This window comes from Lycium ferocissimum, chromosome 4 (assembly GCF_029784015.1).
Source record: "Lycium ferocissimum isolate CSIRO_LF1 chromosome 4, AGI_CSIRO_Lferr_CH_V1, whole genome shotgun sequence".
Taxonomy (NCBI): domain Eukaryota; kingdom Viridiplantae; phylum Streptophyta; class Magnoliopsida; order Solanales; family Solanaceae; genus Lycium; species Lycium ferocissimum.
In genome coordinates this window covers 37921833-37947062 of record NC_081345.1, presented here as the reverse complement: position 1 = coordinate 37947062, position 25230 = coordinate 37921833, and the positions used below count along the sequence as shown (strand labels likewise).

General features: G+C 35.1%; 2 protein-coding genes across 2 annotated transcripts; one reads left to right on the top strand and one right to left on the bottom strand.

The window, feature by feature from the left end:
* The first annotated feature begins 740 nt into the window (after window positions 1-740).
* Window positions 741-12714, top strand: LOC132052744 (vacuolar protein sorting-associated protein 41 homolog). Its single transcript, XM_059444420.1, has 20 exons — window positions 741-900; window positions 1170-1469; window positions 3370-3639; window positions 3752-3931; window positions 4231-4491; window positions 5510-5642; window positions 5744-5834; window positions 8524-8626; window positions 9221-9324; window positions 9397-9490; window positions 9591-9746; window positions 9832-9894; window positions 10014-10079; window positions 10362-10562; window positions 11061-11138; window positions 11240-11359; window positions 11440-11520; window positions 11641-11726; window positions 11939-12020; window positions 12127-12714. The coding sequence occupies exons 1-20, from the start codon at window positions 889-891 to the stop codon at window positions 12574-12576; spliced, it is 2931 nt and encodes a 976-aa protein (XP_059300403.1). The 5' UTR covers window positions 741-888; the 3' UTR covers window positions 12577-12714.
* Window positions 12715-14197: 1483 nt separating this feature from the next.
* Window positions 14198-21474, bottom strand: LOC132052743 (protein argonaute 5-like). The gene is made up of 22 exons (XM_059444419.1): window positions 20868-21474; window positions 19428-19627; window positions 19170-19319; window positions 18950-19083; window positions 18716-18825; window positions 18361-18461; window positions 17904-18039; window positions 17674-17790; window positions 17462-17569; window positions 17292-17363; window positions 16880-16990; window positions 16621-16792; window positions 16354-16475; window positions 16127-16264; window positions 15882-16024; window positions 15738-15800; window positions 15589-15652; window positions 15187-15322; window positions 15005-15078; window positions 14840-14934; window positions 14708-14739; window positions 14198-14602 (listed from the first exon to the last, which is right to left on the bottom strand). The coding sequence occupies exons 1-22, from the start codon at window positions 21384-21386 to the stop codon at window positions 14424-14426; spliced, it is 2976 nt and encodes a 991-aa protein (XP_059300402.1). The 5' UTR covers window positions 21387-21474; the 3' UTR covers window positions 14198-14423.
* Window positions 21475-25230: the final 3756 nt, after the last annotated feature.

The window sequence follows — 25230 nt, the reverse complement described above, 5'->3', positions numbered from 1 at the left end:
AATTTTTCACAAATCAAAAACCAATGCCTCTTTAATATCTTATGGTCAGCACTGCAGTGAGCTTTATGAGGCTTGGATTAAGGATCAGTTGACAAATTCCAAATGTCTTAAATTGGGTTAGGCTGTGTATTGTTTTTGGGTCTAGCTTCCAGAACTAATGCCCAAGAACTATTTTTATTATAAAATGTAAGAAGAATAACTTATCACTTTTATTTTCAAAATAATTTTTTTCTGTGTAAATTATTTGAACCTTATATTTGCGCCAATTTTAAACAGAGGATAAGTATAAACAATCTCCCAAAGTAAGTGATATATTTGATCATTTTTTATTTTTAATGATTTTGTTAGCTGAACTAAAAAATAAGGACAAATGTGTGCTAATTATGAAATGACGAGGGCATGATTGACCCTAATTTTAAACGGATGGCAAAAACAGGCTATTTTACAAACCACATGAGCAATTTGGTTTTCAATCCCTTTGACCTTAAACTAAATTGCAAAATGAGGTCATTTCCAGAATGTTTCAATAGGTCAAAAATAACCTGAAATATCATGGATTGTGGCAGTGGCACTTCTTTCTTCATCCAAAAATGAAAAGATTACTCCATTAGTATTCTATAAAAATGAGTCACATTCAAGTCCCTTTCATAATTTGGTGTTATTATCTTCTCAAAGTTACTTAAACCTCATTGATTAGATAAAAAGAAAAAGTTTAAAACTCAGAACTGATATCAACTTATTCTCCATTACCAAAAATCCATTAATTAATTGACACGACCACTCCAATTTGACAAAAAGAAAAAGACATCACCAAAAAACAAGAAACATTCCTAAATCCCATTATCCAAAATTGATTTTAAAATTGAAAAATAGAAGGATCTCAAACACATGAGCGGACAGGTAGGTAATCCTAATTCGTCAGCTTTCCTTTGTTCTCTTGCAAACAAATTATCAGTCCCTTAAATAATCAACTGTTTAACTGATTTTAAATTGAAAAATAGAAGGATTAAGCACAAACAAGCAGACAGGTGGTAATCATAATTCGTCAGGTTTCCTTTGTTTTCTTGCAAATAAATTATTAGTCCGTTAAAAAAAGTAATCAACTGTTTAACTGGCACCCAAAAAAAGTTTCTTCTCCTTTTCAAAGAAGCTCAATTTCCCCAATACAGATCTTAAACAATCTCTCTCTTAATCATTCTTCAACGGCGGAGATGTCTCCAAGGCCATCGGAAAATGGAATCGACGGTGACGATGAGAGGGAAGAAGATTCTGAAGGAGATTCCCAAGAAGAACAAGAGGAGGTGGAGGAAGAAGAGGACGAACCGAGGTTGAAGTATCAACGGATGGGAGCAAGTGTGCCGTCGCTTCTGTCATCTGATGCTGCCACGTGTATTGCCGTCGCTGAACGGATGATCGCACTTGGTACACACGGTGGAGCTGTTCACATTCTAGATTTCCTCGGTAATCAGGTCATAAATTCTTCTCCTATATTCAGTTTCATTTTATTTGCTCTATGAAATTACAGTACAGTATTTCAATTGTCTATGAGTTTCACACATGTACGTATTAAAGCAGACCTAGTTGAGTAGATGGTGAGAGTTCAGGTAGGAAAACGGCAACTGATAGTTGGCCTAGTCAGCTTCGAGGTGTGATGGTGATAGTGCAGGTAGGAAAAAACATAGATGGTGATAGTTTAGGTAGGAAAAAGGAATAACGGATAATTGGGGTGTGAAACTCGCGAAAACGTGATAGTTCAGGTATGTTTTTGACCATTAACTCTTAGGGGTGGTTTGCTGTGAAGGATAAGCAAAAATAGTCCCGGGATAAAATTTTAGTGCCTCCTTATCCCATGTTTGGTTGGAATAAAAAATCCGGGATGACTAATCCCGGGATTGTAGCCTTATTTTATCCCACCTTGAGGGTGGAATAACTAATCCCAGGATAAGTTTTTTCCCAACCAAACGAGCCCTTAAACTTTTAGTGAGTTTTTTCTGTCTTTAATCTGATATTCAGTCTATTTGTGATCTGATAGTCTTAGCATATTTTTATTGGATAAATTAGCTTTGTTAAGGCACTACTTAGACACACACTGATCTACATTTTATGCTCTAAAGTTCAGGGTAGGGATTTCATTGGGAAGTATATTTGAACAATACACAGGAGGCCTAGAGAATGACAAGAACTTCTTTGATGAATGACTTTTCCATAACACACTTTAGAGTATGCACTGCATAAAATTTTACAGCAGATTTTTATTATTGATAATATAAGCTCTTGGACGAAGTCAGTTTAAGAAGAAAAACAAATTTTATGATGTTTCCTGTGAAAAAGTATCACCGCAGCCTAATGTTACTCTAGCGACTTTGTAGCTACTAGATAGGTTGCAGCTTGCTGCCTCATTGTGTTTATTGTCAGTTGAATATTTTCATTTTTTTTGTTAGCATTTAGAGAAGTAACAAAATCTGCTTTCTCGTGAAGTGTTGTTGCCTTCAAAGTAGTTTCTTCTGCCATGATTATGTATTGTACAGGATCATTCTCCTCTACATAAGGTTAGACACTATCAAATAGAATAAATTATCGCTATTAGAAAGTTCAAGTTGTCTAGTTAAGTTACATTTTAGTAGCAGATTTACTTTGGAGAGCTGAGAACTGTCACAGGGAGGCCTTAAGGACCTGTTTTGAGGTGTGGTAGTTGTCGTTGTATGGACAAATTTCATTCTTGATTCCCCATTTGCAAATGCTCAAATCATTTCAGTAATCGTCGTAAGGAAAAACAGTGCCGCCCCTTTAACAATCAAAAAAAAAAGCTGTCAGAATCATTAGAAAGAAGTGAGAATAGTTGATTACGGAAAAGAGAACTTTTGTCAGATTGGCATAAGGTTGTCACCAGCACAGAAACTAGTTACGTCTGTATCAGGATTGTACAGGCTTCTAGACCATATGTAAAGAGAATCGAAGGAAGAAAAACTCCTTCTGCAAGTGTTGTTTAACATCATATAATATGGGTTCATTCATATATAGGAGGTTTTGAGCTACTTGAATCAAGAAAATCTTCCTATTTCTTGGGGTACGTAATTATAGGACATAAAAATTAAGGGTAATGTACACTATGTTATCAACAATAACATATATCACTAAGATTATCCTGTAAAATATGTTAATTACTTTCCTGACTTTCAAAGAATAAATTTTTTGCTCAGTTTATCTTGATATTATATCATAAAGTAAATAGGTAATATAGCTTCTAAAAGCATCATCTTGTAGGTTTATTCAGAAGATATCCAAGAATATTCTTTATTACTATTTATGCATACAATGAGCTTCCTTTTCTTAGATTGCTTGTATGTTTTGCATCTTTGATTGCTACAGGTTAAAGAGTTTGCTGCGCACACTGCTGCTGTCAATGACCTTTGCTTTGACACAGAAGGCGAATACGTCGGTAGCTGCTCTGATGATGGCTCTGTTGTAATAAATAGTCTTTTTACTGATGAGAGGATGAAATTTGAGTATCACCGACCAATGAAGGCCATTGCTCTAGACCCAGATTATGCAAGAAAATCTTCCAGAAGATTTGTTACTGGTGGTTTGTCAGGTCATTTCTATTTAAATGCTAAGAAGTGGCTAGGCTATCGTGACCAGGTTTGTTGTTTGCTTTTTCCTGGTAATTATTTACCTGCACTTTTCTATATTGAAAAACTTGAAAATACCTGGGGAGTCTTTTGAGCATTCCTAGTGTACTTTTATTTGGCAGGTTTTGCACTCTGGTGAAGGTCCAATTCATGCGGTGAAGTGGAGAACTAGCCTCGTTGCCTGGGCGAATGATACAGGAGTTAAAGTCTATGATGCAGCCAATGATCAGCGTATAACATTCATTGAAAGACCTCGTGGGATTCCACGCCCTGAACTGCTGCTCCCACATATTGTTTGGCAGGTTGGCTTTATAACTTTCATGCAGCTTATGATCACCAACCATAACTATGGATTGTACTCATATTTGAGTTATACATATTTCTTTACTTAGAAGAGATTAAGAAACGTGAAAATGCAATTTAGTGCCGCTACTTTCTGTAGGCTATTCCTACATATTTTGAAAGAAGAATAAGATCATAGTGGTACTCTTAATCTATTTTTAAATAAGTAAGAACATAGTTGTACTCTTTTGGGTTTCAGTTATCATGCATCTTACTTTTGATTATTCTGGCCATTCTTGTGTTCTACAATGACATTCAGGATGACAGTCTTTTGGTCATTGGTTGGGGAACCTCCGTGAAAATCGCATCGATAAGAACAATTCAAAGCAAAGGCTTAAATGGGACGTACAATCACATGCCTATGTCTAGTCTGAATCAGGTGGATATAGTGGCATCTTTTCAAACCAGCTATTTCATTTCAGGAATTGCTCCCTTTGGTGATTCTTTGGTTGTTCTAGCTTATATTCCGGGTGAAGAAGATGGAGAGAAAGACTTCAGCAGCACTATTCCCTCCAGACAGGTAATTGTTTTCTTTTCTGTTTCTTGACCTTGAACTTGACTCGCGGATCAAATCGCTTTATACTTGGCCCTTTTTCCTATATGGATCAATCTCTTTGCTTGCTCTACTTTATGTTTGGTAAAATGCTCTCATGTGCTCATCATGTATGTGTGATTCAGATAGTGATGAAGGATGGTATCATTGAGAAGTGCTGTTACACCACTTCTGCATACCTATAATTTCCTTTATTGAGTTTTTCAACCATAAGTGCTGTTGTCGACTGGGCTAAAAGCTTGAGGAACAGATGTGATATTTTAAGCAATTTGTAATTTTCTTTTTCATCTTCTGTTACGGTAAGAGTCACGATTCACAAATTAAGCATTTTGGAATCCATTTCTCAATTCAGAAACTCTAATTCCAACCTATTTTTCATAAAAAGACAGTTTTAGCAATTTAACCAACTTTCAAAACCAAAGAAAAATGAAAGTGAAAAGAGGATTGGAGGAAGTGGATAGGGGTCAGGGTGGGTTAAGTGTTCTGGTGGAAGGGTTGGATTGGGAGCATCTGTGCTTAAGAGGGGTCTCATTAGTGAGAATATTAATCTAGTCCACATGCAGCTCAGTTTGGTAAGATTCTTGCTTTTGAAAACGAAAATTAGTTATGTATACAACTATACGCTTTTTGCTTACTTGGATGAAAAACTTACTGGCTTTCACTTCAATACATAGATTGGAAGGACTTATGAGTATATTAGAAGTTGAGGAGGTAAATGTGTCAAAATAAAAAATAGAGGAAAGTCCATTCAACTACCCTAGCCTTCTAAACCTTAGCCCTCTTAATAGTCATGTCTGCAGTGTTCTAACACATGAAACCATATGTCAATGAATGAATTATATGACATTCTGTTTCCTTCACTTGTATATGGTTTTTTCTTGAAGAGTTGAAGGCATTTGGCTGAACTTCAAGTTTTGCACACTAGATGCTATGGATGTCCCTATTATTTGATAAAATTTTATAGTAATAGTTGAATATCTAACAGGGAAATGCCCAAAGACCAGAAGTGCGAGTTGTGACATGGAATAATGATGAGCTTGCAACGGACGCTCTTCCTGTACATGGCTTTGAGCATTACAAGGCCAAAGACTATTCGCTGGCTCATGCTCCATTCTCTGGTACTGTTTGCTTAGCTATTTCCTCAATTTCGTCTTCCTTTTCACATGGGCTTGCGATGAGAATTTTTATGGGACAAGGTAACATGTCCAAATGATTACAGGTAGCAGCTATGCAGGAGGTCAGTGGGCTGCTGGTGATGAACCCTTATACTATATTGTTTCCCCAAAGGATGTGGTTATTGCAAAACCAAGGTGGGTAAGCTCTTTTTTATTCTTCATATGGTTTTGAAGTTTCTGTTACATACATTATTATTCTGTTTTATTTTCATCAAGATAAAGTGGTATTTTCTTAGGGGAGTTTTTCCGTTGCACGTCCTTCATTTTCTTGAATAGACTAGATATTGTATTTTAAATATTAATAAAGTAAATGTTATAAAGTATGGAAAAAAGGGGACAAGATTTCCTCAGTCAACATAACACACAATAATTTGTAAAAGAAACTTTTGACCATATGCGCACACCTATTGTTTTTGAATGTCCAATAAACGTAGTCATTCCTGGGCTAAGTCAGATATATCCTTAACAGGCCTATTTCGTCTTAACAGAGAAATATTCTTGACTTTATGGACTGCGTAACTTGCATTACTTCGGATCTTGCATCCAATTATTCTTATAAAGTGCATACTTTATTTTTTTCACTTATGCTAAGTTGAGTTGCAGTCTTCACAAAAGATAGCCGGTTTGCTATTAAAGAAGCCCAGTTTTTTTTTTTTTTTGTGAAATTAAAAAAGACGCCAAGTTTTCTAATCCCAGACTTCCACTTTGGCATGACAAACTAGCTCCCAACTCAATTAAGTAGTTCCTCCATATAATATGATAACCTTCCCAAAGAAAGTCACCAATAACACACTCAAGACTCTTAACTTACCCTCTAAGAATTCTGAACAAAGACATGTAGTGCAGTGGGATGCTATAAGTACATTATTGGATGAGAATAATGCAATCCTCGAAAGTGAAGACGTCCCTTCCAATTTACCTCAAGTATCTTTGTTGTTTTTCCTTTAAGTTCTTAATAGGTCTGAATTATTCAAATCTTATACCCAGTCTCAAAGTCATTACAATGTTTGCTTAAAGATTTCTGAATGTAACATTTTACCAATTCTCTGTTTATTACCACCTCCAGCCTCCACCACTAACCTCCACCATACAGCCACCAACACCAAACAACCACATCCATTGCTCCCATCAACATATATCTATCACCTCTGTGTACCATTGTACAACAACCACTGTCAGCCTCCTCTACCAATTAAGATCATCACAGCCACCAACTTACGACCATACCAAGTGCTACTGCCTCTAGCTTTCTAGAGTGGATCTTCAAAGAAACTATTTGTAACACCATTTAAATTAATATTTCGTTAATATAATATTTAGTATTGATTTGTTTGATTTTCTGTATTTATTAGTTTTAAAATAAAGATAAATTATACACATTCATATGCTGAAAAACAAACACTATTAATTATTCAATGTTCAGATCTAAATATCATATCTTAATAACCATACTGTCCATACATGTATTCAGATTCAAAAATCTTAATAAAAACAAACGGAGCCTTACTCATGTTAATACAACTACATACCTAGTGTAGTCCCAAGTGGGGTCTGGGGAGGTAGGATGTACGCAGACCTTACCCTAACCTTTGTGGGGTAGAGAGCCTTACTCATGTTAATAGTTGACCCAAATTTAACAGCACAAATTCTCCGAAGGCTTAGGGGTCGTTTGGTTCACGCGATAAAGAAAAATAATTCCGGGATAGAATGTGGGATTATTTAGTCTCGTGTTTGGTTGGATCTTTGTTTTCGGTATAACCAATCTAAGGATTAGTTATACCATAGTTTTGGTTTTTTTTTTTTTTTTTTACCACATCCAATGTGGGATAACAATCCCAGGATAAACAATCAAGTGCCAAAATTGGCCTTCTCCAAAGGTTTTCTTCCAGAGTCGTTTAAGAAGGCCATGGTTAAAATTGGAAAGAAAAGTTTATCCGAGTTTATCTACTATAAAACCAAAATATGTGTTATATATTATACTCCATATATCCAATTTTTAATCAAATGAACCAAATATCTCCCAAAAACGTATATTCACTACCTAATCTCGTTATTATTTAGTCCTGGTATTATAGTTCCCACATTATAATCCTGGTCATTTCGCAAACGACTCCTTTGAGTGCTAGCAAATTCGATACTTGTCTTTTGATCCCTTTTTTTTTTTTTTCCCTTAAATCAGGATCTCTCTATCCTTGAACAGTAGAATTTGGGATGAAATGTTTAGGGTTTGCCTTGTTTAATTGTGCTTCCACTTGAATCACATCACATCAGGATCTTATGTCGTTGATATATCTTGGGAGCTGATAAAATGTTAGATCTAATAATAAGATTGAAATGATAGTATGTTAAAGCTAACTAAGAATGAAACACTGGCAAATACTGGCAATCGAAGCGGAGTGTGTTCGTGCAGTGTCTGAAGTTGAATTTTTTTTTTTTTGTTCACATCTATATTTTACTTATAAAGGTTTCTTTCAGATTTAAATCCAGAGGAAACTGATATTTTTACTAAGGTCAATTGCAGATGTAACGTTTTTTGTTTGATTAATTTGCATCCAAGCTCCAGATCCTTGCTACAGTAATTTGTTCAGGGTTTTTAATTTAAACTAAAGCTGAGAATGAAATCATGCTCAACACTTACCTTGAATGTGCTACTAGAAATTTATGATTTTGTGCCTGTTTCTGAAGATGGACGTCAAATCTGTAAAAACAACTCTTCTATCCAACAAAAAAATATGGAAACCACTCCCCCTTTTCAGATATAGGAATGCAGATTGACAAATGTTGTCATTTTATTACGTGCTTATATTCTGAGATTGGTTATTAGGGATACAGAGGATCACATTAATTGGCTTCTCCAGCATGGATGGCATGAGAAAGCTTTAGAAGCTGTTGAAGCCAGTCAGGGTCAGAGTGAACTACTTGATGAGGTATTCAATTTGAATTTGGTTTCTAATCCTCAAGGGTGTAATGTCAAATTAAGTTCAGCTGAATGTAAGGTTAATTTCCTGCTATGATGCTCTATATAGCTTTCAACTGCTTCTTCACTTGTCTTTATGAATAAAAGGATTGGGAAGTTTCGCGGGAAGGATTCTTTTTTCTTTGCTTGCATGCTTTTTTATAAGGAGGGTTAAATTGATTTAGAAAATAAATTGTAGTCTACTTGTGTGCCACTCAATCAGGTCGAGTACCGATGGCAAGGGGCTGAGATTGCCAGCTCTCCACAGTCAAAAATGTTTTCTGTTCTGCTGCTTATTCGAATAACACCTAACTAACAGAAATCATGTGTTTGCTATTATCTTTGTTGTTTTTTGTTCTATTCGTTAATTTTTCTTGTTACTGAGTAAGTGCCCTTTGCCGTTTAGAAAAAGAGAATCCAATATGTCACCTTCAATCCCCAATATATACATATTTCAACTTCCTATGTCAAGAATATTCTTGTTCTTGCCATTTCCATTTGTATGTGGTTGAATTTTGCATAACAAATTAAAATTCTCATTACGGTTTATTTCTCTTTCAACCAGGTTGGTTCAAGATACCTTGATCATTTGATTGTCGAAAGAAAATATGCTGAAGCGGCATCTTTGTGTCCAAAGTTGTTGCGAGGATCAGCTTCCGCATGGGAAAGGTATTTAATGTTGTTAAAATCACAATCTTTAGGCAGTATACTTTGAGTAATTTGATTTGGATATTGTACTAGATGGGTTTTCCACTTTGCACATCTCCGGCAGCTTCCAGTTTTGGTTCCATATATCCCAACTGAAAACCCTAGACTACGTGATATGGCTTATGAGGTTTGTACATTACTGTGATAGTTTGTTCTTTCGCTTCTTGGTATGGCTTATCTTTCACAGCTAAAGAAACTCAACTGGTCAAGTGTCTGTTGTGATTTAGGTAGCTCTGGTTGCTTTGGCAACAAATCCATCTTTCCACAAGGATCTCTTATCAACGGTCAAATCTTGGCCACCTCACATTTATTCTACAACGCCTGTTTTTTCCGCCATTGAACCTCAGATTAATACCTCGTCTATGACTGATCCACTCAAAGAGGTAAGTGCATAGAGGTTCCTGTCTATGACTTATATGCAAAATGTTTTTTGGTGTATTCACTCAATGTGCTAGTTATACCATGTAGGCGCTAGCTGAGTTATATGTAATTGATGGACAACACGATAAAGCTTTTGCTCTTTATGCTGATGTAAGTTCCACTTATAACAATTATCATGCTGTATTAACTGCATTACTCTGAAAAGGGATGTGGTTCTGTTTTTTAACATTGATTTTTATTTGGTTTTTTTAATTCCATGATGTTCTCAGCTTATGAAACCGGATCTGTTTGACTTCATCGAAAAGCATAATTTGCATGATGCTGTTCGTGAAAAGGTATGGTTTTATGCTGTATTGGTGAAGTTATTAGCACGATCGTGCTTTGAGAGTGATGTAATTCAGCTCAACTCGAATTTAGTTGGAGTGCAAAGTCTAAAACTTTTTTCATTGACATTTACTATCTCCTTCAGAAGTAGGTCAGTTAACATTTTACTAATTTTGTAGAAAAAATAAGCGCTGTTTTTTTCTTTTGTATATTTGGTCTCATTTGGAAGATTTAGCACTAATTCCTCAACTTATCAGTCTTAATTCCCTTGACATCTTGACATGGGTTGATAGGTGGTCCAACTAATGATGATCGACTGCAAGCGTGCGGTACTGTTGTTAATCCAGCAGCGTGACTTAATACCGCCATCTGAAGTGGTATCACAACTTATTGCTGCAAGGGATAATTGTAATTACCGATACTTTTTGCATCTCTATCTGCATTCACTATTTGATGCGGATCTCCATGCTGGAAAGGATTATCATGACATGCAGGTTTGTATAAATTGTTTTTAGAAGTGTTGACTCAAAACTTAAAAAGGACTTAGAGGTAAAGTTATGTGATTTGATGAGATGTCTTCCACAAGTGAGAATATATCATTTCTTGTGCTAGGTTGGGCCTGTTTTGTGCTTTAATTTACCTGACAATAGAGACTCTGTCTTTGTAATAATTTTTAGGTGGGCACGTTCTATATATACTACTTGACATATTTGTTCTTTTGAAACTATAATCCAGAATAACTTTACAGATCATTACCCGAGAACACCTCAAGCCATTGGCTAATTTCAAATTGTTTTAATCATTCCAAATACGGTAAATTCAGCAATTTGGAGCGATTCAATCAATAAAGATGTATAGCTGCTAGTCTGATATCATTGTTCCAGCATGACTTCTTTATCAATATTTGTACGAGCCTTTTTTTAAATTGAAATCCCATTATGGTCTTTCCTATATTGTCTATTATTTGATAGTTCTTGTTATGACTTCCATAGGTTGAGCTGTATGCTGACTATGATCCTAAGATGCTGCTTACCTTTCTTAGAAGCAGCCAGCATTATAAATTGGAGAAGGTTTGTGAAAATCAATGGCTGACAATCTCAGTCTGTGCTTGGTTGGTCTTTTTTATTTTATTTATACACATATTCACCTTGTTACAGAAAAATTTTGTCAGGCTTATGAAATCTGTGTGAAGAAAGATTTACTGAAAGAGCAAGTTTTTATCCTTGGAAGAATGGGGAATGCAAAGCAAGCGCTTGCTGTTATCATTAATAAATTAGGAGATATAGAAGAGGTATTTGAACCTATTTTTATGGTCTTCATGTTAGTTTTAATTTTGGTGATGAGACAAGCCCCATAACTAATTACATGCAGGCCATAGAATTTGTAAGCATGCAACAAGATGATGAACTCTGGGAAGAACTGATAAAGCAAAGTTTTCATAAGCCTGAAATGGTAAAGTTCTTCACTTTCTTTTTCTCTCGTTATCTTTGGTAAGCGGGATAGGACAGAGATACTTTTCTTTTATATTTTGGATTAAGTTGCCTTTTCTATATTTCATCTTATTCTTTGCAGGTTGGTGTATTGTTAGAGCATACTGTAGGGAATCTTGATCCCCTTTACATTGTCAATATGTTGCCCAATGGCCTGGAGATACCTCGGTAATTTAGTTAGAAAAACTCGCTCTTCTGTTTTAATCTGCAAATTGGTCTTTTTGTTCTACAATTTTGCATGCAATACATGTTTGTACTTGTATGACCAAATGGGTTGCACAGGACTAGAATATTCTGCAATTCCGAGTGCTGTTTGTTGATCTGGATTTCATTTACAGCTAACAACCTGAATGTAATTGCAATATTGCTCTCATTTGCAGTCTGAGGGATCGTCTGGTCAAGATTGTGACAGACTACAGGACAGAGACTTCTCTTAGACATGGGTGTAATAAAATACTCAAGGTACATTATTTTATTTATCTACCTTCCATGGTATCTGGTGGAAGATTCACATTATCTTGGAAGTTGTACAGGGGAAGTTCTTTGACAATTTGGATTTTACTGCCAGGCTGATTGCATGAACTTGTTAGTTAAATATTACAAAGAAGCGAAGCGCGCTGTTTGCTTGAGTGATGAAGTAGATGAGGCATCTTCCCACGGCGGTGAGAAGAGGCCTTCACATCTAGGGGAGAGAATAATGAGCATGAAATCCGTGGAGGTTAAGTCTAAAACCCGGGGAGGTGGAAGGTGTTGCATATGTTTTGATCCATTTTCTATACTGAATGTATCAATCATTGCATTCTTTTGTTGTCATGCCTATCATACAACTTGTCTTATGGAGTCCACCATTTCCATCGGTGGCAAAAAAGAGGCAGGAGCCGCTGCCCAGAGGACTTTCTCGTATGATGAATATGATAGTGGTCTTCACGATGATGATGAGGATGAGGACGAAGACGAGGATGCCTCTTCTGGTGCCCCACGGATGCGTTGTATTTTGTGTACCACAGCTGCAGGTTAAATATCTGCTAATTTTGTGCCTGTACCATAGTTGTGCGTGGTATGTGCATATATGATGAGCTTGTGCAATTACTTAGACACTAGCTTCTTGTTATTTTACGGTCTGTAGCTTTAGTAATTGTACCATATTTATTGTTGAGTTCCTTTCTCTGTAAATGCAGTTTCCGACTTACTGTATCAAATTGTTTTTTTGAAATTGATCACCATAAAAGTTCCTTTCTCTTGTTATGTTAAATTTATTCAAAAAAAAAAAAAAAAAAAGTTCCTTTCTCTTGTTGTGGATCTTTTGACATTTAACTGTGCGGTGAGTTAGTGAAGGATGCTTTGTTTATCAGCAAGCATTAAGAAATAACAGCGCTAAGATGACTGATAGTCGAATATGACGCATCAGTTGCCGGTCTGCGAAAGGAAATATACAAAAACCTGATGAACAGATGAAGTCCTAGTAAGTGAAGGCATGCATCATGAGCATCCAGTTTTTGGTTCGATTTAGCGTCCATAACTAAACCAAAAAACCAAAAAATTTGGTTCGATTTGGTCTTTCAGTTTAATCCAAAAAAAAGTTCACCCTTAGCCATAGAGACTAAACATGTAGGTCGCATATATCCTGCCAGTTCAGTCGGATCGAGCAGTTTCACGAATTTATTTGTTCCTAAAGACTGCATAAACACGTATGCTAAACCGGATCAAGTACTTCATGAAGTGGATGGAGTGACATAAAATATAGCCAGAAGGTCTATTTGCAGCATCCAATAAGACTAAACGAGCTCAATTTGACCGAAAAGAATTGAAAGCAACTCTTATTTTTAACAGTATATATATACCTTCATAATCTAGTAGTCTCGGTCTCTCGGACACCTCTCTTCCAAGGAAGCAACAGAAATCCGAATTCCCTTCTAGGAAATGGAAGTTTATCATAGAGCGTTTCGTAAAAGGTTTTTGTGGAACGTTTGATAAACTTCCTTTATCACGAGCCACTACTAAAAGGCCCCCGATGTCAAGTTATTGGGACAAATGCACCCACGCCACTGGCCAAGCCAACCGTACTCTTCTTCCAAAAGAAAAAAGACTTATTGAAAGAGGGAGCAAAATCCGTCATTGAACTAGGAAGAAAAGTAGGAAGATCGATACAAGATAGAAAGTAGATCAGAAAGCCATCTCTTTTTTAAGCCTACTCTACAAGTAGACTCGGGCATAAAAGGTGGATTAACTAATGGCCTATCTGAAGCTCTTTTGCCATGTAAACAACAGACGAACCGACTAAACTTCTTTGCCATGTAAATAATTGTACACTCCTACTTCGTGATTGTTTTCCAAATATGGAATAAATATATCGACTAGAAGACTACCCCATATCTCATATTCATGAATCTTTGCCGGGGAAAATGAACGAACATGCTACGTTTCCATATGGACAACTGAATGAACATATCCTAATTATGATTCTGATTAGCTTAGGTAGCTAGGTATAAAAAGTACTGAAGGTACGAAAAACGAACCAAGGTAATTTTCGAAAGTAGTTTTCCTAAAAATACTCAATAGGGTCTGACAAAGATAGAAATGCACCCAAACACTTGTAGGCATATAAACCTCCAACAAAAACTTGGAAAGCCAAAGGAATATAACTGAAAAGTAAGTAAATATAATTAACTTTTAACCGTCTGTTGTGACCACAAAAAATATTCGAAACACAACATACAGTTGCATATGTGAATCTGTGTCAAACACACAGACCAAAAAGAAGACTGATAGTTAGTTCAACTACTTGCTCATGACAAACTGTTGTTTATAACAAAAATCCAAAAGAACATTCCTACTCAATTCAGAGATCTAAAGATCAGGGAATTGTCAGCAGTAAAACATGACATTCGTCACATTCGGATGAATCATCGGAAGTGGCCTGAATTCTCTCACCTGCTCCCTGGTTGCTCCACCACCTCCACTAGTTGATCTGGAATCCACCACATCATCCTCAATGTAATACCGTGCACGAAAGGCTGCCAGATGTGCATAGTAGGCAGGTGGCACTGCATAACCAACGACCATAATAAGTTGAAAAAACAGAACACTCAGGAGAACTCAATAACTGTAAAGAGACAATTTTCCAAAACCGCCAAGCTGCCAAAACTAACCTACAGAAACCGATCGTGTACACCTTGCATACCTGAGATGAACAGATGTGGATTATATGATTATTCCCAAAAAAAAAAAAAAAAAAAAAAAGACATACTTCTACAAAGTAAATAAAGTTTAAGAGACTTTACGTGTAGCACAGCCAGTTTGTTAAATTCTGAATGGCATCTGCGCTGAATCTGTTCTCATCAAACAGTACATGGTAATGTGTGGGACGACTGGTACCCTAATGAATACAAACAAGAGAGACCATGAAGGATCAAACAATTGATAATGAACTAATTTAACAAAATTACCTTGATTCCAGCGTGGCTACACAAGTAAAAATCAAACTCCGTAGGGTGGCAAATCTTGGTATCTACCACAGTACCTATTTTGAAAAAGTAATAGCAGTCATTACAAACTATTCATCAATGTAGTCACACATAAAAATATGCTTAAATGCTTGTATCAGATACTTGGGGGGAAAATCCGAAACCTGGCAAAATGTTTCCACTCTTGTCTGTCAGGTTACGATCATTATGATTAGCAGGGAATAGACGTGTATGATGTCTCTTCTGCACTACCACGAAGGTAACTCGTGGCAAATAACCTTCTTCCAGCGAATTACATGCCTAAAGAAAGGTAAGTTTTGCATGTAAGAAAAGACTGAATTTGAAGGACTTGTGATCCATACCATCTCAGATGCATTCTGTTAACAGTACACGTCAATTTAACATACAGAATAAACTTGTAGCTTCATTATAGTCATCCATCAAATTTGTCTAATTTTACAGTATCAAAACACATAAAGTGAGAAGATATAAGAAACAGCATCTTGCAAAATGAAATACAGAAAGCACTAAGCCTTGGGTCAGGACAATAGACAGGATTGTATTACCTTGCGGATTGCGTCCATTTCTTCCAATAAAACCTGGTTGAACTGTCCTTCACTGACTCCGTCTCTGTCATGTTACAGTAAAATTGATTGGCTAATGTGGAAACAGGAGCACAAAATCACCAGCATGATCGACTGTAACAAAAACTGACCTATAAAAGATTATTCTACCAGGCTTCAAGTTTGTCGATCTTCTGAACGCTTTCAGCATCTCTCTGGAAAAAGCAATAATTTGTAAGACGAGAAGAGCTAAGTATGGAGGGCACAAAGCATGGAACAAAATTAAAGACTTCTACATGATCATGCCGCCGCGAACAACCCCTTTTTTAGGATCTTCCTTCTCTGTGTACAAGTCCATAATGATCTCTTTCCTATGAGGCTGTGCAGAAACAAGGCCCCTATATTTAGTAACTGCAGGCCAATCCATTGACGCAACCACCTGCAAAAGAAAAACTTACCATTTTAGTTGAGTGTGGAAGGGCCTTGTTAGCTTTCAATAGCAAATTTCAAAATAAGAGGTGTGAAGTAATATTCGATATACAGCAGCTATAGAGGGACTAGAATCTTCTCCCGGTTGTGGATGTGTCACATCAGCACCAAAGACAATTGTGGGGATATCAGTGAGAAAAGGTATTCTCCTCTGAACTGCCTGCTCCAAAACAGAGTTTATTCCACCCACCTGCGGTAAAAGTGCACACCAAAGAATAAGATGACAGAATCTCTTTTGAAAACTCTTTTAACAGTTTTCCAGTACTAGGCATGACAAACCTTGACATTTATCTTTAGAGCAAGGTTTTCAAGATATTGCTTATTTGGTCTAGCAACGTTCTTTGGTAGGCAACATTGCGACACAATTCCCAAATCTGTTTCACACACTCGTTTGATCGTTCCTGAAAAAACAAGACGTCATCCAAGCTAGCTAAATCATAATTCAAACTGCATACTTCATTATCGTGGCGCTATGCTTTTCCTTAGGTTAATCATAATTCAAACTGCATACTTCATTGAGTAAATCAACAATCTGGTATCACTCACCATAATATCCAGGAACTTCAGGATTAATAACAATTAGCAGCTGAAGATGTTTCACTTGATGCCCCATAGCAGCTAGCTTACGAGTACACTCTTCATTGATAGCACCAAGAGTCTTCTCAATCTGCCCAGAATGAGCTGAGCGAAAGGGCACCAAAGGCTCAGGATGGAACACCTACAACCAAAGATAACAAAAAAGGGCATGCAACTTGATAAGCACGTGCAACTGCACAAATACGAAAAGTTTAATTTATAGCCTTACCATCCCTTTACTACAGCACATATCGATCAGAGCCCTGCAGAGCGGTTCTGGATCAACCCGTGAGAAGCTGACACACGTCCACGTATCTACCTTGCCACCACTGAACATTTTCTAGAAAAAAAAATAACAGAATGAGCCCAATGTACTGGCAATGAATAATGTCGCTGATTAAAAAATTCAAGATCATATGGGAAGAGATGCATATGTCAGTTCAAGTTCTCGATGACACTGGAAAATAAACCCCTCCACATTCATAAAATGATAATAAAAAGTAACAAAAGCATCCCGTTAACTTAAAAATAAAAAGAACGAGAAGCCCTAGAATAATATCAGGAATAAGTACTCATTTTCAGGCAACAACTCCTCATATGAATTCACAATTACTCAAGGGGATAAATAACTACCAAAATACCTTATTAATCATATTCCACTGCCCGACTCTGGGATCCACCCGTTTTTCTTGCCCGGACTCATGATACTTCAGCTGCAAGAATAATAACGATGCAGATGTTAAACTCACATGAAATTAAAGATTTAATGAATTCAAGAATGCATCAAACAAAGTATAGCCAAAGGAAATACCATTGGAGGTTGCAGAACCCGTGCTTCAATGGTGGCGAGCTCACTTCCAACTTCAATACCAAATTCTTTCACGATTTCATCAGTACCATACCCATTACGGCTCACAATCTACAACACGAGCAACATCCAATCAATAAACAGATGTAAAAAGCATGTCCAACTAATTTCAACAAGGGCTGGTCTCATGTTCGTTAGATCTGACGTGTACATGCCTGCTTAATGATTGCCTCTCTCTCATGAGGTCTTTGACAGGTTGCCCTTAGCATCTCTGTGACCTGCCTGCCATTTAAAGTTTTTGTGTATCTTTGTCCTGGGACAATTTTGCAAAGCTGAAAGAAAACATATCAGAAGAGAAAAATCAGTAACATGGAAAAAGATAACTGCAATAGAAAAGGTGGAAACTAACATTAAAAGAAGCAGAATGGCAATAAGAGTAAGTAACCTCCATAGGCAGAAACACAGGTTTTGCAGTGCTGCCAGCCTGAATCGCAGGCAACATTGGATACCTAAGTCGAATGTTGTACTTCTCTCGGAAGTAGTCAGCAACAGAGGTCCTTGCACCAGTGTCATCGGAAAACCTTAATCAATTTGAGATTGTCAAGATAATTAGTCATGCCTCAAAGAACATAAAGTAATCCAAAAATACAATTGTACCAGCAAACACAAGAAAAGAGAAACTAATCAATAAGGCAATAACCATATAGGAAAAAATCCTTCAAACCAACCCCTAGGAATATAAAATTAAAAGAATGCATTAAAATATAGACAGATCAATTTGCAATGGTAGAGTAGGTTGATGGTTAAGTTTGTGTGCTTAAAAGCCTCATAGTGTTAAGCATTAAATTGCATACTAGTCTAATTGTCTCATTTAAGTCACAGTCCCCAAATTAATAACATACATTATGTCCCTCACTGGCTGAGCAGACACCCCGGTGATCCTGTGGCGTCTAATACCTGAATGCCGTACCTCTACCTTTACACTTTTCAGGACCCTTTTGACCTGAAATTAATAGTGAAATACAAATGAACAATGTGAATAGAATGAACATTTACAATATTTTTCAGATAAGTAGGAATAAACATCTAAATAGCATTTTCAAATTGACCAAAGGACATCTAGAAACACTATCATCCTACAAATCTTCAATCCTTTTTTTTTTTTTTTTTTTGACAAACATAGTTAAGAGGTTTCAAATTGTGGCAGACCATAAACAGAGTATAAACGACGATTACAAATAAGAGATTCTCAAGTACCTTCAAACGGTCCACATCAGACATAAACCTGTTAGGATCCCTGAGATTCAAGCACCCAATAACATACTCAGAGACATAAATGGACTCATAGAATGCCCTGGCTGACATATCTGCAGCATAGTAGCAAGACAAGAAGCATGTTAGAGAAAGTAATGTAAAATGTTAAAAAATTAAAAAGACACCAAACAAAAAAATGTAAAAAACCCCGTCCCAGAGTTCCTTGCAGGTTCATACCAATATTGAGAGAAAGGCCCATCTGAGTTGGTCGAAGACTCTGATAATACCCTCTCCAGTACTCCAAACCTTCACCAAGTCTACCCTTCTCTCCCAATGAAGTATGGAAAAACGACCTTCCCACTACTTCATAACTGCAGTTGTAAGAGTTTGAGTAGTCTCAATTATTATTCAAATGAAAAAAAAACAAAAAATAGCACACAAACAGAGAGGAACATACTTCATTGATGGAGTTGCCCGCAGCACCACATCCAAAGCTTGTATAGTTTCTTGTGGGGCATCTGATTGCCTAGATTGCAAGAATTGCTTCAAGTGGTGAAGATCAGCTTTGGCAGCAAACTTAATGGAGACCTTAAACTCCCTTTCCCTCCTGGGAAAAAATAAAATAAAATAAAACAGTGCAACCAGGTCCATAAAGCAAACTTGAAATAATTATCATCAGATTAATAATTAATGCAAACACTAAAACCAAACTTGCCTTCCTCCACCACTATCATTATCAAACTTGACAACGAATTCCTTGGAGGCGAATGGGAGCGGCCCAGCAGTGTAAGCACTCTTTCGACCATCATATGCTAAATCCCGACCACCCAAGTGTGACTGTTTATAGTCTTCAACCAGCTTCTTCATGATGTCTCTGCACACTTTCTTTGACAGAACCTCTGGAGAGATCGTGATCTGAAAATTCAACATTAAAAGTGATTAATAAACAGCATTGTCATAACAAAAAACTTCAGTCAAACTTGATGATAATTTAGTAACTTCAATGGAAATTAAAAATAAAATTTATATCATTGGTACTAAAATAAACCTTGCATATACATGTACATATGTATGTGTAGATGCATAACGCGCGCACAAAACGCATACATATGTACATATATACATACACGTTGTGCAAACACATAAATAATGGTGACATATAAAACACATATCAACTATGATATACACATATACATACACGCTGTGTAAAGATATAAATAACAGTGACATATAGAACACATATCCACTATGATATTCATAAACACGAACTATGATACACATATATGCATAAATGTTGTGTAAACCCATAAATAATGGTGACATATAGAACACATATCAGCTATCATATCATATCATATATATAAGTAAATAAATAAATATATATATATACACACACACACACGTAAACACAAACTATGATATACATATATACATAAACGTTTGTGTAAACACATAAATAATGGTCACAACACATATCAACTACTATGATTTACATATGTACATAAACACAAAACTATAATATACATATATACATAAATGTTCTGTAAACACATAAATAACGGTGACATAAAACACACATCAACTGTGATATACATACATACAGAAACGTTGTGTAAACACATAAATAATGGTGACATATAAAACACATACCAACACACACATAAATGGTTTTAATTTTTACATACGTCATAATGATGTTGAAACAACATTGTTATAACAAAACTAAATTATAAAAACGACTTCAAATTTCAGTCAAACTTGATGATAAGTTCAGTAACTTCAATACAAATTAAAAATAGAATTTATCATCAAGTTAGAAACTACTGCTCCTAATTAGTACTAAAATAAACCTTGCATATATATATATATATATATATATATATATATATATATATATATGTATGTATAAATGTATGTGTATATGCATAATGCTCACACAAAAATCACGTGTGATATACATACATACAAAAACGTTGTGTAAACAAATAAAATTTTATTAAACTTTACTTACGGTGACCTATAAAACACATATCAACTATGAAATACATATACATAAACACAAACTATGATATATGTATATACATAAATGTTGTGTGACATATAAAACACACGAGTATCAACTAACTAACACATAAATGGTCTTTTCATTACTTACGTCATAGTGATGTAGATCTCGGTCAGCAACTTGAACGAGAAAGTGATTTGCCTTAATAAGAATCTTCCGTCCTACAGTTCCAAATCCGGGTCTCGCCGGAACCCGAACTGCTTTTGACGATGCCGGCGGCTGTTGTACACCACTCGCCGGCGCAGGTTGTACAGCAGTTATCGCCGGTGCCGGAGCAGGAGGAGGTTGTGTAGATGAAGAAGGTTGAAGTGAAACCTGTTCTACACTACGAGTGACCGATGAAACCGGTGGTTGTGGTTGTGGTTGTGGTTGTGGTTGTGGTTGTGGTTGTGGTTGTTGATACATCGGTGGTGGAGCACTAACGGTTCCTCTACCACGACCACCACCGGAAAGCGACGGCCATTCTCCACCACGACCACCGGAAGTAGACTGTGTTCGACCACCGGAGGAAGACGACGGTGCTCGACCACCGGAGGAAGATGACGGTGTTCGACCGGCACCACCGCCTCTACCACCACCACCTCGACGTCCACGACCGCGGTCAGACATTGTTATTTAGAGAGAGTAAGTAGGAAAGACACTGTATTAGCGTTTTTGTGAGAGTGTGGAGACGTGACCACGGAAGAAGTGAAGAAGTGGGGAAGACTAATGATAGTTTCTCCTAAATATAAGAGGAAATGTGAGGACCAATTTAACCTCTAGTCCTCCACTACAACGTTAATTATTTTCGAGTATATGCAGTAACTTCTATTTTTTAGAGTTTTAAGTTTAACTTTCTAACGTGACAAAAGCCAAAAAAAATTTAAAAAAAAAGTTTATTATACAAAAATTATAGAGTAAGAAAAATCATATTAGTATACAGCATTTCAGGAAATAAGCGTAGTCGACATGATGATTTGACATAAATTAGCAACAAATCTGGCATAAAGGTCTTCCTAACATACAAATTTGATAATCTAATTAAAAAAGGATTAAATTTCAAGCAGTAAAATTTAGATCTTCTTTTTCCGAAGTCTGGTCCTTTATTTGTTTTTTTTTTTTTTTCTTGTTCATTCATTTGCAAGGGAAGGTTGAAATTCAAAGTTATTGCACAAAAATTATAGAGTAAATAATCATATTGTGCCAAACAGAATGATTCAGTATAACTTAGTTACAAATCCTGAATACATGTCTTCTTAATATATAGGAAATAAATGTAATATTCAGTAGTCTAATTTAAAAAAAAAAGGTTAAATATCTAGCGGTAAAAGCTAAATCTTCATTTTCCAAGTCAGGTCCTTTATTTTTATTTTATTTTTCTTATTCAATCGCATGTAAGGAAATGTTGAACTTCAAATTTTTCTTTTAATTACACAAAAATTATAGAGTAAAAAAATCTATTGTTATATACAACATTATAGGAAGTACATGTAGCCAAACAGGCTGATTTAGTGTGATTTAGTAACAAATCCTGAATACATGTCTTCCTAATATACAGAAAATAAATGTAAGATTCAAATCTAATTTTTTTTTAAAAAAAAAAACTAAATTCTAGCAGTAAAAATTAAATCTTCTTTTTTCAAGTCCGATCACTTATTTGTTTTTGTTTTTTCTTGTTCATTCATATGTAAGGGAAGGTTGAACTTCATAGTTTTTTGTTATAACTTCACAAAAATTAGAGAGTATAAAACCATGTAACTTTAGGAATAGGCGTAGCTAGACTGGATGATTTAGTATAATTTGGTTAAAAATCCTGAACACATGTCTTCCTAATGTAAAGAAAATAAATGTAAGATTCAGTAATGTAATTAAAAATAATATATATCTAGTAGTAAAAATTAAATTTTATTTTTCCTAGTCTGGTCCCTTATTTGTTTTTTGTTTTTGTTTTTTTTTTCTTATTCATTCATATGTAAGGGAAGGTTGAACTTCATAGTTTTTTTTCTTTTTCTTTTAAGTTACATTAAAATGATAGATTAGAAAATCTAATTGTAAAATATGCATCACTTTAAGAAATACGCGTAGTCAGACATGATGATTTAGTATTTTCAAGTACACGCATCTTTTTCCCCTTTTTTAGAGTTTAAAGTTTTAACTTTCTAACTCGACAAAAGTAGTGAATTTTATTAGTTGTTTTTTAACTTCGAAAGCAAAATCAATTACACATATATCATAGAGTGAAAAAATTATATTATAAAATATACATCACTTAGGAAATACGCGTAGCCGAAGAAAATGACTATAGTATTATTTAGTAACAAATCCCGAGTAAATAAATAAAATAAAATAAAAACTTCCTAATAAAGATTATGTAGTTTAATTGAAAAGGATTAAATTTCTAGCATTAAAAATAAATCTTCTTTTTTCAAGTCTGGTCCTTTAATTGTTTGATCTTTTCTTATTCATCTAAATGTAAAGGAAGATCGAATTTCATTTTTTAATTATACAATTATTATAGAGTAAAAAGAACATATTGTAGAATTTACAACACTTTTAGGAAATACGCGTAGCTATATAAAATGATTTAGTATAATTTAGTGACAGATCTGAAACAAATGTCTCCCTAATATATAGAAAATAAATGTAAGATTTTTTTTTTTAAAAAAAAAAAAAGAGCAGCAATTTTTTTTTTTCTCAAGTCTGATCCTTTAGTTATTTGTTTTTTCTTCATTCATTCATATGTAAGGGAAGGTTGAACTTCAAATTTTTTCTGCAATTACAAAATTATAGAGTTAAGAAAACATATTGCAAATATATACTGCATTTTAGAAAAAACGCACAGACAAAATAATATAGCATAATTTAGTAACAACTCGGGAATAGATGTCTTCCTAATATACAAAAAATAAATGTAAAATTTGGTAATTTAATTAAAAATGATTAAATTTCTAACAATAAAAGAAATCTTCTTCTTCAAATATGGTTCGTTATTTGCTTCTTCTGTTTTCCCTTATTCATTCATGGGTAAGGGAAGCTTGAACTTTAATTAATTTATTTTTAATTACGCAAGAGTTATAGAGTACTGAAAGCATATCGTAAAATATACAACACTTTAGGAAATAGCCAAACAAGATGATTTAGGATAGTTTAGTAACAAATTCAGAACACATGTCTTCCTAATATTCATAAAATAACTGTAAGATTCAAAAATATAATTAGAAAATATTAAATTCATATGTACAGAAAGGTTGGACTTCAATTTTTTTTTAATTACACAAAAATTATAAAGTAAAAAAACATGTTGTGAACTGTACAACACTTTAGGCAATATGCATAGGCAGGCAGGATGATTTTGTATAATCTAGTAACAAATCCGGGATAGAAAACAAATGTAAAATTCGCCAATCTAATTAAAAAAGATAAGTTTCTAACAGTAATAAATAATCTTCTTTTTTCAAGTTCGGTCCTTTATTTATTTGGTTTTTTCTTATTCATTCATATATAAGAAAAGTTGAAATTCTTTTTTTTTTCATATACCATAAAGTGAAAAAATTACGTGGAAAGAATCAAGAGGATAAAGGCAGAATTTAATGTGATAATACAGCGTGTATATAGGGAAGAAAACTCAACAACATATTTTTTTAACTAACTTAGCATTTGATTTTGCAGATATATCAAGATTTGATTTTTTGTTCTTTTCGAATTGCCTAGTGCAGGGAGGAGGATAGTATTAAATTCACAATCACATGAAATCCTTAAACTCATAATCAGGAATGCAGAGAATACTGGAAGTACTGATGTACATATATGACTCTGCGACTCAAATATTGACAAAACTTCTAAACTCGTATTAGCTTTGGCTCATCCCATTGAATTTTGGTCAATAAATGAGAAGCAAGATTAAAGTACATTCAATACTAAATTCAATATTGGAGCATACCAGTTGTCAAGACATGATATTGAGGTATTTAACTCTTTAATTTACTAGAGTACTTTGCAGTTTATGTAGCTATTACTTTGTAATTGAAAGATTACCCATTTTGGGTTCAATCGGTGGAGTCAAGGTGATAGCATTGAATAAACACATACTAGCTTATCGGAGAGTTAAATCAACAATTTGTCCTCAGTTGTTTCTGTTAAATACAATCCATCAGAAATAACAATCGATCTAGCTGATTCAAGTCACAAATGAATATTAATAGCAAATTCATCTCAAAAACTTATTCACATTAGATCGACGGATTTTCATGAACACAAAAACCCAAGAATCTTTAAATCGAAGGACAAATCAAGAGATAATTGACATATCTTCCAGCCCATCACTCACACTAAGAAAAATCGAGTATTTGGGTGCAAAATTTACCTTTGAAAGGCGGAGATCTAGTTTGTTCTAAGTTTGAACTCATTGGCTATGGAATCACTGCACTTTGAGAGCTTTGTGGTGCGAAAATGAAGTGACTCCATATCGGAAAAC